The sequence below is a fragment of the Rhinatrema bivittatum genome, chromosome 5 (genome assembly GCF_901001135.1).
Source record: "Rhinatrema bivittatum chromosome 5, aRhiBiv1.1, whole genome shotgun sequence".
NCBI lineage: Eukaryota > Metazoa > Chordata > Amphibia > Gymnophiona > Rhinatrematidae > Rhinatrema > Rhinatrema bivittatum.
In genome coordinates, this window is record NC_042619.1 from 224979005 (window position 1) to 224992206 (window position 13202).

The 13202-nt window shown below is 46.3% G+C and overlaps 1 protein-coding gene across 5 annotated transcripts in view; it reads right to left on the reverse strand.

Annotated features, from left to right (window-relative positions):
• The window catches only part of SH3KBP1 (SH3 domain containing kinase binding protein 1), a 471173-nt gene that overhangs the window by 378168 nt on the left and 79803 nt on the right, over positions 1-13202 (reverse strand). For all 5 annotated transcript variants that reach the window (XM_029603365.1, XM_029603364.1, XM_029603363.1 and 2 more), the window contains one exon: positions 12506-12663. In XM_029603365.1, the coding sequence (XP_029459225.1) occupies positions 12506-12663 (158 nt within the window). The remainder of the gene's footprint in view (positions 1-12505; positions 12664-13202) is intronic.

Genomic DNA, 13202 nt, shown 5'->3' on the forward strand with positions numbered 1-13202 from the left:
ACAAAATTTATGATGGAAAGGTCCTCTGGAGGACAACGCTTTCTGCTTTCAGTAGGAGAAGGTGGTGAAGGCAGGTCATCGGTATCTTGTGAAGAATCATCAGTCCAGGTAACTTAGGGATCAGCACCTGCCCCTCTAGGAGCCAGAGGGGGATGGGACGGTGGAATCCCTGAAGGTCCTGGTCTAGGCTCTGAAGGAATCGAAGGAATAATTGGAGGCACCGGTGCAGGCATCGAGGGCATCGATGAATTGATCGGTGGCGCCGGACGCATCGGCATCAATGGACGTATCGGCTTCGATGGCTGAGGCATCGGAAGGACTCCCGATGGAGGGATGCGGAACGGGGTTTTTCCTCCCAATGACAAGGTAAGCGGAGAGGGCACCAGAGCCATCGGTGACCTGGGATCCATCGATGGAAAAGCGGCAATGAGCACTTCCATCCTCGAGAACAGCGGTGCCAATGCTGCTGGAATTGGGTCAGTGGTCGGTTTCACGATCGGTACCGGTGTTGGAGGAACTTGGAGTCGATGCATCACCTTGTCGATGGCCTCCTGAACCAGCCGGTCCAATTCTTCTCGGAGACCTGGAGAAGCAGCCCTGGCTCCGGAACAGAAGAAGAAAGCAGAGGCATTGCCGGAGGGACCACCATTAAAGGCGGAGTCGCGGCTCCCGATCCCCTTTCGGGTGAGGGTTGCCTCGGAGACCCGGTCGCCGAAAAGATCGGTGCCTTTTCTGCACGGGGTTTCTTCGACGGTGACTCGGACGATGGTGAGATCGATGATTTCACTCCCTCGATGGTCCGAGACTTCCGATGTCAGTGACGATGATTCTCTCTGTGATCCCCTCGGTCCTGAGGGGGAGTAGAGGTGGTTGAAGACCGAGAAGTCATCGATGCCGGACGGTCACTGGTTGGTGGTCTATACTGGTGCGAAGATGACGTGCCGGTTCTGACAACGTCGATACAATAGACGGCGTTGGGGTTTGAGCACGGAAGAGAAGTTCCATCTTCTCCATTCTGGCCTTGCGACCTTTTGGTGTCATTAAGGCACATTTGGTGCAGGTCAGGACATCGTGTTCTCATCCAAGACACATTACACAGACCTTATGAGGGTCTGTTATGGACATGGTGCGATTGTAGTCCGGGCACCGACGGAACCCCGACACCATGGCCATGAAAAATTTTAGCAGCGGTACAGTCGATGGCTAGTAGGCCGCGAGGGCCAAACTAGATGGGAATCGACCGAAAAGGGGTAGAAAACTTACCGGAGTACCGCGGCTTGAAAAATTGAAGGACGGAGCCCTGTGGGGTAAGAAAAGTTGTAGTAATTCCGTGAGGAAAATTCCTGTCAGGAATCTCTGTGGAGCTCCTTAACCATGTGGCTACTGCTGCGCGGAAAAAAGAAGACTGAAGGGGGACCCCTGCTGGCTGCAGGATTGGTGCCATGCTTGGCATGCCCAGTAGGGGCCAGTCAAAGTTCTAGAAACTTTGACAAAAGTGTTCCGTGATTAGGCTCCATCCTATGATGTCACCCATATGTGAGGACTACCATCCTGCTTGTCCTGTGAGAACTACAATATAAATTTCTGAGACAATTTTACATGACTCCGGACAGGGTATACCGGGCACACGTGATTGACTCCCCGATTTTTGTCGAAGGCCGTACTTGCGTGCGCCGCCGACCCTAAGCAAATTAGGCTCGGCGAGCGCGGGGTTTTTTTTAAAGGGTTACGCGCGTACCTTAGGTGTGTAACCCTTTTAAAATCCGGCCCATTTTGTTTTATGGGTTGTTATTTATTTATTTATTTTTTAATGATTATGAGTATTATATTTGTTATCCTCCATGAATGAAGAATATGTGCGGGCTATTAATTTCTTTAAAGAAATAAACTAGCAGATAAATCTAATTTAGTAATCTTTAGAATATTTCAACAGATTATTAAATAGTTTTGAGTCTTGGTAGGCTGTGATACCTTTTAAAGGACCAATAAAAAAATGTTTATATGAGCTTTCAAGACCTTTACTGCTGCTGCTGCTGCTTATTTCTATAGCACTATCAGACATACACATCTCATAGGCCTCTTCTTCAGATGTGACAGTAGAGCTGAAGTTTTTGTATCCAAAGGTTGTTGTAGAGGGGGAAATTCTCACAGTAGGGGTTGGGAGGGGGTGTCCAGAGGAAACCGAATTAGCACCAATTAGAGAATTTTAATTACTGGATGTGTTGGAATTCATATGTATAGGGTGTGTTAAGGTAACAATTTATCAAAATTGGAATTAGGGGTAGTTTACCATTCAGATTACCATGGACATCAGTGCACTACCTATAAGCAACCATCTACCACAAGGATGATTTCCCAGCCTGCGAATTTAACTCAGAAGGATACACACAGAAGATATGCCAACACTCACAGGCTCCAAATTTATGGAATTTAGTCTGACACAATTTTTACTTCAATTAGAAACACTTCTTGTGGGTGATGGGGCCTGCAATGGGAATATGTATGCCCTACAATATGCAAACTTCATAGCTAACTTAGAAGAGGATTTTCTCAAATCACCATATAATCCTCAGAAACGCCTTGGATACGTTATTTATTTATTTATTTAAAAGCTTTTACTATACCGACATTCGTAGGTCACATCACGCCGGTTTACAAAAAACTGAAGCAGGCAGAAAATTACAATAAACACGGTGGGGGTAGGAGGAGCAGGCGAGAAGGGGGAGAGGGGGGCAAGGGGCAAGAGCAGCTGGAAAGATAAAGGACAGGTGAGTGAGAAGTGACAGTAATGAACAATAAAAGAACAGTAAGAGGAACAGTATATATGTAACTGTATTCTTAAAAGATAACGTAAGAGGCAAAAAACATATTTACAAAATTTACAATATTTGCTTGGGACGTCTCCATGGCGGACGGAGGACAGAAGAGAGGGAGAGAGGGGGGGAGCGGTACGAGAAATTGGTAGGAGGGGTAACAACTTGAAGGCAGACAGGGTGTAAAGATAGGATGGGAGGAAAGGGAGGGGGAGAGGGAGGAGCGAGTAGGAAGGAGGACGGCCGCAGAGGCCATCCTCCTTCCTACTCGCTCCTCCCTCCTTACATGCCTTTTTTGAAGGCATGTAAGGAGGGCTTCAAGTCGTAGATGGGGAGGCAGTGAATTCCAGAGGGTGGGGCCGGCTATGGTGAAAGCTCTTTCTCTGGTATTGGTAAGGTGTGCGGTTTTGAGGGGTGGGGTGTGCAGGGTGCCTGCGAGGCCAGTTCTAGTGGGGTGATTAGAAGTGCGGAAGCGTGGCATGTCCTTGAGCCATGCAGAGTTATTTTTATGCAGGGCATTATGCAGGATGGTGAGGATTTTGTATTGAATACGGAAAGGGATTGGTAGCCAGTGCAGGTCCTTTAGTATGGGGGTTATATGTTCAGTCTTGCGGGTATTGGTTGTAATTCTTGCCATGGCATTCTGTAGGATTTGTAGGGGTTTGATGGTGGAATGAGGGAGGCCTAACAGAAGGGAGTTGCAATAGTCGAGTTTGGAAAGGATGGTCGTCTGCAGGACTAATCGGAAATCTTGGGCATGGAGGAGTGGCTTCAGTTTTTTAAGAATATGGAGTTTGTAGAAGCCTCCTTTTAGAAGGGACTTAATGTGAGGTTTAAAGTTGAGGTGTTGGTCTAATAGGACTCCTAGGTCTCTTACAGAGGGTAAAGGTGAGTGGGTTGGAGCGGGGGTGGAATCAGTGGGGAGGGTTGTGTACTCAGGTTGATTGGAGATGATGAGGATTTCAGTTTTTGCTGCATTGAGTGCAAGGTGGAGGTTGGCTAACAGGGAGTTAATGGCGGAAAGGCAGGATTCCCAGTATTGTAGGGAAGCCATGAGTGTTGTTTGAATGGGGATGAGGATTTGCACATCGTCTGCATACAGGAAAAAGTTCAGGCCTAGGTCAGATAGGAGGTGGCAGAGTGGGAGAAGATAGATATTGAAAAGTGTGGAGGATAGGGAAGATCCTTGGGGGACACCTTGTGTCAGTGGGATGTGTGAGGATGTACACTTGTCAGTTTGTACAAAGTATTCTCTGTGGGTGAGATAGGAGGAGAACCAGGATAGTGCAGTGTCAGAGATGCCTATTTCAGCCAGCCGGGAAAGAAGAATTTGGTGGTTGACTGTGTCAAAGGCCTGCGGAGATATCAAGGATGGCGAGGAGGTATGATTTACCTTGGTCCATGCCTATGAGGATGGAGTCAGAGATAGCTAGGAGGAGATTTTCAGTGTTACGACCTTTACGGAAGCCAAATTGTGAGGGGTGGAGGATTTTGTGGTCCTCGAGAAAGTCAGTGAGTTGGATATTAACTACCTTCTCAAGGATCTTGGAGATGAAGGGCAGGTTGGAGATAGGCCTGTAGTTTGCTGGGTCAGTGGGGTCGAGGTTGGGTTTTTTAAGGAGGGGTTTGACCACAGCAAGTTTAAGGGGATCTGGAACTTTGCCGAAGGTGAGTGAGCAGTTAATTATGTTAGCTAAGGGTTTGGCAATGGTGGTGGGTATGGCGAGGAGGGTTTTTGAGGGGATAGTGTCTGCTATGTGAGAGGCTGGTTTCATCTTTTTTAGGATAGTTTCTATCTCTAGGGTGGAAGTGAGGTCGAGGGATCCAAGGCGATGACTGGTGTTATTAGGGAGAGGGGAAGTAGGGGAGGGCTTGGTGGGGAGACGTAGGAGGATGCTGTTGATTTTGCTCTGGAAGTACTGTGCGATTTCTTCGCATTTTGTATTGTTGTTTTCTCCATTGGAGGCAGGGGTGGAGGACTTCGTGAGATTCGCAACATAGGAGAATAGGGCATTAGAGTTGAATTGGTAGCCATGAATTCTGGATGAGTAGAAATCTCGTTTGGCTTGAAGGGTAGCTTGACGGTAGTTGTGTAGAGTCTGTTTGTACACTGCTTTATGTGCAGGGGAGGGTTGTCTACGCCAGATGCGTTCCTTGGATCGGAGGTCTTGCTTGGTCTTTTTTAATTCATTGGTGTACCAAGGTTTTTTTCTCTAGATGAGAGGGGGATTTCTTTATGTACCATTGGGCAGAGTTCATCAGCTATGGTGGCGGTGATGTTATTCCATGATTGTAAGGCTGCATCTGGGTTAGAGAGGTCAAGGTTCTTGGTTGCTTTATCAAGCGCTAGGGTAAGTTCCTCTGATGAGCAAGGTTTGCGAAAGGATATGGTTTTGTTCTGTGTTTGTGAAGTCTAAGCAGTGATGTTGGTGGTAAGGAGGGCATTGATGATGAAGTGGTCTGACCAAGGGATAGGGGTAGCTGTAGGGGAGGTGGGTACTGAGATGTGGGAGTTAACAAAAAGGAGGTCAAGGGTGTGACCTGCTCTGTGGGTGGGTGTTGTGATAAGCTGTCTGAAACCTAAGGCTTTGAGAGTGATCAAGAGGGTTTCACAGGCAGGAGTTGTCGGGCTGACGTCTACATGGAGATTAAAATCACCGAGTATGATAGCAGGGCATAGATAACATTACTTGGACAGAAAGTGAACATACACACTAACAATTCCATAAGGACTTCAAACAAATGCCTGCTCTCCATACAGCTCAGCCTGAACACTCCACAAAGATCAACTTCTTATACACTATTGTAACTATAAAAGATGATGGACACAGAGAAACTGTGACACCACCAAGTGTCACAGGTATCTCCAGAACTTCAGGTTGTCTTCCAGTCAAACTGATACCATCAGCAGGGCTGGGGCTTCCATTAGGCAAACTAGGCAGTCGCTTAATGTGCCAAAATATTAGGGGTGGCAAAATAAAATCCTGCCAGCTCAAGATCCAGAGGGAAGCTGTGCTAGAGCCAATAGCACCAAAGAGGGGAGCACTGTTCTGGAGCAACTGCCATCAGTAGGAGGAAGTGCTGTGCTGCAGCTAACGCCAGTAGGTATGTTGAGAAGAGAGATATATGACTGAAGGTTCACCTAGTGCGCCATACACTCATGCACCAGCCCCGACCATCAGATCTGTGCAGATGCCGGCAACAGAGACAAACATCTCACCTCTCTCCATAATGCCTTTAGACATCATGACCGTTTTCCACAATTAAGAAAATCTGTGCCAGTTCAGGGAGAAAATACAGACTGCAAATTCCTTGTTACTGCTTACAATAGCCTAGCATCCCTACTTAAAACTATCAAGGATGTTCATTGCACATGAAAAACTGAGAAACATAATTTTGGGCACAACTTATTTCAGCCTATAAACCACTTCTTCCAACCAGCTCACTGGAAACACACTACCATTTACAGAACCAGGAAACAGGGCCAAGAGGAACTCTAGCATGCAAGAAGAAGAAATGCAAAACCACCATTTCAACTGCGTTCCACAAAGCCACAAAAATACATGGATCACTGACATGCAAATCCAGTACTGGGGTATCTGTCATGCGATGAAAGAAATGTCCCAACAAAGGAAATGTAGTAGAGATCAGACAGGCCCTCCAAGCCAGGTTGAGCCACAATATCCAACATCTCCCAGCCAGGGCACTTAAGCCTCAAACTTACTTGTACTGGTCTTCAAAGGCAACTTTAAAAATACACAGAAAAGATGGACACGGGAACTGAAATACATTCTTTTTTTTTTTTATTAAAACAATAAAAGAACTGAACACCAAGGCGTTGAGGGGGAAATTTTCGAAGTAATTTATGCATGGAAACTGACGAAAATTACCCTTTTTCGATATGCTAATATGTGGGTAATTTTTTTGCCACATTTACAGGAGGCCTTGCCAGAGCCATGTTCAGGTCAGGGGAGGAAAATAATGCTCAAAGATTGCTTTCCCCCCTCCCCCCCCCCACCCCAATTCTGTGCACATTATCTTCCATGGAAAAGGGACCAGCATAAAATCGGGCACCAGCATCCATGGATACTTTGTACCCATGGCAAGTTTCAAAGCAAATACGCACGTGCTCGCTCTTTAAATAAATAAATAAATAAATAAATAATAATTGCAAAATCCATGCAGTTGGACTTATCCAAGTAGGACAGTTTGAAAATTGCCCCTCAATGTCTGGAATAGCCCCAACAATGGAAGGTCAATACAGCGACAGAACTGATCACGCATGGGACACACAGAGGGCAGTGGTAGGAAGAGGGTCGAGGAGTTCGAGTGGGTGGCTGTGCGGCAGGGTTTCTGAGGTTTGTTATTTACACAGGATAGTAGGGGAACAAGTTGAAAAGACCAACAAAACCCGACTTAGGTAGAGCACAACATCCTGCAGTCAAGCAATCATGGCTGACGGCTGGGATAGATCCTTAGCTAATGCTGTGCAGGCAAACACAACCAGGCGGGGAAAGCCATAATTTACTTATGTTACTACGCAGGACTCATAATGGGAGCCACCAGAATAAGGGCTGGCAACCTCTAGCACGTGTCCTACCACCTGGCATGCAAAGAGGATCCTTGCCAGACGAATCCCTCCTGCGCGCGCCTCTTCCAGCAGCAGATAAGTGTGGCAAAATGTTCACAGCCTCCTAGTGAGGGGGGTCTTAGTGCTACAGGATGAACCATCACGTGTGGGGTGAGGGGGAGAGATGCATCAGCATGCCCACATCTCCTTAATGAGATTGTTTTTTGGGGCACTTTGCAAAACCATGGGCAATACCTGCACCGAACACCACCTGTTTTCAGTCTTGCTGAGGAGTTACCTTAACAACCGACCGGACTAGAGATTCTGCTAAATGCTGCTACTCCAGTTTTCTCCGGACACCTCCCCTGAACACCCTTTACTAGGGAAATTCCCACTCTGCAACATTGTTTTACTGTAAAAAGCTCCCTTCTCAAGCCCTGCAGCTACATCTGAAGAAGTGGCCTGTGAGCTCCGGATCGCTTCATCTACCGCACCCTCTTTTTTTTTTTTTTCTCTCATCGGTCTCTTTGTAGGGCGTGACACTTCTTTTTAAAGAACTTTAGTTTGCTTCCGGACCAGTACAGCTTCTGGGACTTAGCAATGCGGTCCGGGAAAAAAAAAAAAAAGTGCAAACACCAAGCCCTAACAAAACCAAAAGAGCTCTCTTTCCAACAACTCTGGCGAAAGCGTTACAGTCACTATCCTGTTCCAGGAGACAGCATTACCAAGGCACGTCTGCTCACTCAGGACTAGCAGAAACCAACAGATATGGCTTACTATGACAGAGGTTTGATGATTAACATCTGTCATAGATATTAAACAATATATTAAACCATTTTAGCCCTAAATGTGCATCTTATTTATGTATTTATTTTAAACAGATCAGGTCATGAGGATGGTGATCCAGGAAAGAAAGGTGCACTCCTGATTTATACTTGTATTCTGAAATCTACAATTTGAATTTTTCCATTCCACTCAAAAAAAAAAAAAAAACTCGATCATTTAAACTAACATGTTAATATGGAAATTGTTTTTCCCCAAAACAAGCAAACTGTATATCGCAATACACGGCAGAGATCAGGCCCTGCTCGTTTTAAATGAACATTGTTTTAAACTGAATTTCTTGAGATATTCAAATTTCTAAGCCAATCCAGAGCCGTTAGTGGCTCACTTCTAAGCAGCATTTGAAAACAAACCTGCATAACACTTTTGTCAACACTGAACCTCGATCTCATGGCCAACGTAAGCGAACGAAGCCAGTATTTTAACTCAAAATTGTAACATTCCTAGTGGGATTGTTTTTATTCTTACTCTCTGAAAACCTTTTCTGTTCGTTAGGCATGGACAAAAAGAAGACATCTCCATAAACTCGGGTTGGACTGTTTATCCAATTAATATCCACAAGTATCGTACCCTACAACCGCCAGAAGCATTTGCAGGTGCGGCTCAAGACAATCTGCTGCCTGAGGCGCGGACTGAGATGGCACCCTCCCCCCCCCCCCCCCCCCCAAAGCAGGTCAAATCACCAAGGTGGCCCTGGGAAGGAGGGGGGAAAGGTTACCCTTGGAGTTTGGTCCTTTCCGTTACTGGAAATGCTGTGGAAGTGGGCAGGCAGAGGTCAGAGTTCCCAGATAAGAATGTCAGTGATAATATTTCTAGGAAGCTGGGAGCCCTATCATCTGCTTCCCAACCTTCCCTAGCATTTGCATCCTGGGAATGTGGGAGATAAGTGAATGGCAAGGGTCTGTGCATAGCGCACTCTCTCAGGGCTAGGGCAAGGGTATTAGGCACTCGGCGAACCTTAGTCTTGCACTCATTCCCCCCTCCAGCTCTCAACTATGTGCATTTATAACAACAGATTTTATATGAAAAAAGACATTCAAAGTACAGATGTACAATGTGAAAATATCACTTACAACAACATGGATGAAAGCCATGAATAAACTGAAGTACAATTAAATACAGTAAACATCCCATACCAAAATGACCTTAAATGCCAGCACTCAAGAAGTAGGAACCCAAGGCATGAAAATATTACTCCAGGCCCTAAAACACCAATACACCTTCTATTAAGAAAACAGAACAAGCCAGGCTGTTACATATCCCTACACAGAAACTACACAGTAGCAGAATATCTCACCTCCATCACACACCAGGACATAGACAGCCAAATACAGAAAAAAGTGACAAACTATAAACACACAAACAAAAACTGTACTGGAAGCTGCAAAAAGCCAGACTCTGTATGTAATGCATCAGTGGGAAATAAAAGAAACATCACTATTCCCCATAAAACAATAAAATCAGGAAATATAAAACAATTATAATAGTAAAACCATACTAATAAAAAAATACATATTTGAAGACAGCTGATGACTAGAATACCATTATATATTTAAATTCATATATAAATTTTTAAATTGTTCCCAAAAGCCAGTAAAATATTTCAAAACAGCAAATATATAAAACATCCAATAATCATTAAAACTAATAAGGATTAAAAAATTATCAGTTTTCCTTTCCTGGGAACTTTTTTTTTTTTTTTGTATTTAGTCATCTTGAAATTGTCCTGATTAGTGTAGGAAGGGGAACTACACAAACTTTGTCCACTTTTTCTCATATACACACACTTTCTAACAGATGTTCATTTTCAAAACACACACACATACACATGCTCGCTCACACTCTATCATATGCTAACATTCAAATACACACACTCACTCACAATCTCTCATATGCTCAAACCCCCTCTCACACGCGCTCACCGTTTCACATGGTCACACACATTCTTCCTATCTTGTTCACACATATACATGCTCGCTTATACCTTCTCACATGCTCAACACACATGCTTACACACATGGTCCCTCACACTCACATGCTCACACACATGTGCAATCATTCACATGGTTCCTCTTGTTCCACCTTCCCTTTTCCCTCTCACTCAACCACTTCTCTTGCCTTCCTCCTCATTCACTTACCCCACTTTTCCTTTCATCCCCCTCTCACTCACTCAGCCTCCTGGGCTTCCCTTCCATCTCATATCATTCACTTAACCTTCTCCCCCATGCCATTCTCTCTCACTCAGCCCTCCCTCACTCACACCCCACCTCTTCCTTTTCACCTCAATCATCATCTATTTCCTCCTATCTGCGGGGTCTGGAATCTTCTCAGGCACATCATAATTCCGTGCCACCGGCTTAAGGGCGTGTTTTCCTGCCCGCAGGCCTGGGATCCTGTCAGGTATGTCAATCTCACACCACTGGCTCAGGGGGTGTGTCTTCCTGCCTGTGAGCCTGGGATCCAGTCGGTTACATCAAAATCTTGCGCCATCTTGGGGTGTGTTTCTGCCCGAGGGCCTGGGATCCTGTCGGGCACATCATAATTCCGTGCCGCTGTCGTTATTGACTTTCTGCAGGACTTGGAAGCCCCTTGGGCAATTCATACTCTTGGCCGCTTATTGACAGACTTCTGCGCCGCCGGTGCTAGTTTTGTCTTTCTGCCTGCAGGGCCCGGGATCCCCATGGGCATGCCATTATTTGGGGCAGCAGGTAATTTTTTTCTGTCTTGTGTGGATGCAGAGTGAAGCAGCCACCATAGGAGTATTTTGAGGGGCAGTTTTTGCCGCTCTAAAATGTTGCCACCTGAGGCCACCGCTTCACTCTGCCTCATGATAGAACCACCCCTGACTGTCATCCCTCCCTGCAGAAGTGTCTCTCTCTCTTGCTCTCACCAGCTACTGTAACCCCTCCCTGCAAAATCAGTCTCTCTCTCTCACTCGTCATGGTCACCCCTCCCCCCAGATTAGTCTCTCTTTCTCTCTCACCAATCACTGTCACCCTTCCCTCCTAGATCAGTCACTCTGTCCAGCCACTGTTATCCATCCCTGTAGATCAGTCTCTCACCAGTCATTGTCACCCCTCTCTCCCAGATCAGTCTCTCTCTCACCAGTCACTGTTACCCCTTTCCCAAGATCAATCTCTCTCATCACTGTCACCCTTTCTTTCACACAAGTTTCTCTCACCAGACCAGGCATGGGGAGAAGTTGCTGCTACCTAAGAGTGGAACCTGCAGGTTGCAGCATTCTGCCTATTCAACATTACAGGTCTTCTGATATACTCCCCACCAGCCACTCCTCTACCCTGCCCCAAACTGAGGTCCCCATGCATGTGTGCTGCCTCGAAGTTGGCTCTGCTGCACAGCAGAGGATAATGAAATCGGGAGAGAGCAGGGATTGGGGGATGAAGAACCCACTTCGAAGCAGCGCCCGCGCACATACAGGAGCCTAAGTCTGGGGCTGGGCGGTGGCTGATAGGGAGCAGAACAGCAGCTATCACGTTCCACCCCACTGAAATCCAAGACTATTGGCAACTGGCTTCTTTTTTTTTTTTTTTCTGCAATCTTTCCTCCCTGCACTAGTGCAGGATGCCAATTGAGCAAGTAGCCGAGGAACACAGAATAAAAAAGCAGCAACGCTGAGCCTTTTTTTTTTTTTTTTAACTTACTTTTCTTTTGGTGAGCCACGGAGGCAGCTGATACAGGCTTCATAGCGTCGGCATGGGAAGTAAACCGGCCGCAAATTAGAAAGTAGCTCTGCTCTGCATACCCAGACCACAAGCCCGCCAAAGAGTTGAAAGCCAGCAAAGAAGATCCCCTTGCTCAGCCACAAACCAAAGCAAGAGCATGCGGGAGGAAACAAAAAATCGAGGGCCTGCGCAGCGTGGTGGTGTCACAGGACGCTGCACTTCTTCCCCCCCCCCCCCCCCAAGGGCAATGTAGGAGGCACAATCAGGCAGTTGGACTGCAGCAGGGCAATTTGAGGCGGGCGCTGCAAGGGCATTTTGAGGGGAGCACTTTTTTTTTGCCGCCTCAAAATTCTGCCGCCTGAGGCGGAGCCTTCACCCTGCCTCACCATAGAACCGCCCCCCGAGCATTTGGATTAAGCACACCACAACAGGAAGAGTTGCAGACTACAGAAAGAAAAGCACTCAAGCTGAGGTTCCTAAAATGCAGGAAGCAGACCCACCTTGACCAGGGGATATCTCTAGCCAGCAAGTGCCATGTGCAGCGGGGTACAGGAAGCATTTTTTTTTTTTTGTAAATGGTATCATATTGTACTTACTCTTACAAAGTTGTCAGGGAACAGACCTCGTCTGCCTTTCGCCTCTCCTTCCCACCAACCTCCATCTTCCTTCTTGATGTTGGTGATAATGTCACCAGCTGCAATGGTCAGCTCGTCCTCATGCTGAGCCTGGTAGTCAAACTCCACTATGGCATCCACTAAAATCAAAACAACAAAAAAAAAAAAAAACACAGAAAAGGACACATTAGGGCTAAGGCAGGATGATGTCCTGTGAGTTTTGGTTAGAGCCTTGGAATTAGGTAATGGAAGAGGAGGAGAACCAGGCCAGAACTGGGGGGGAGAGGGGGCGTGACAAAGTCCAGAGAGAGAGAGAGAGAGAGAGAGAGAGAAAAAGAGAGCAACAAGTATGTCCCCCTCCCTGCACCACAGCCTGCAGGAGCACACACCCAGGGATTTGCGCTGCTACTGGCTGAGCAGTCAGGCCGGACCATCTGCTTCTTTTTCTAGACGTGCTAGCTAAAGAGCCACTGGGTGCTAAACTATAATTATCAAAAGACCCTTCCCCTCCAGCACAACTTTATTTTCACATGTCAGCATGCTGCAATTAAATAGTTTGGACTACAAAAGATGTTGACATGTAGCCAGTTAAGTTATTGGAAATCCCATTTCAGATTTCTAATGACAATTACCGACAAAGACAGTATTCTTTCACAAAGCTAAAAAACAAAAAATGGTT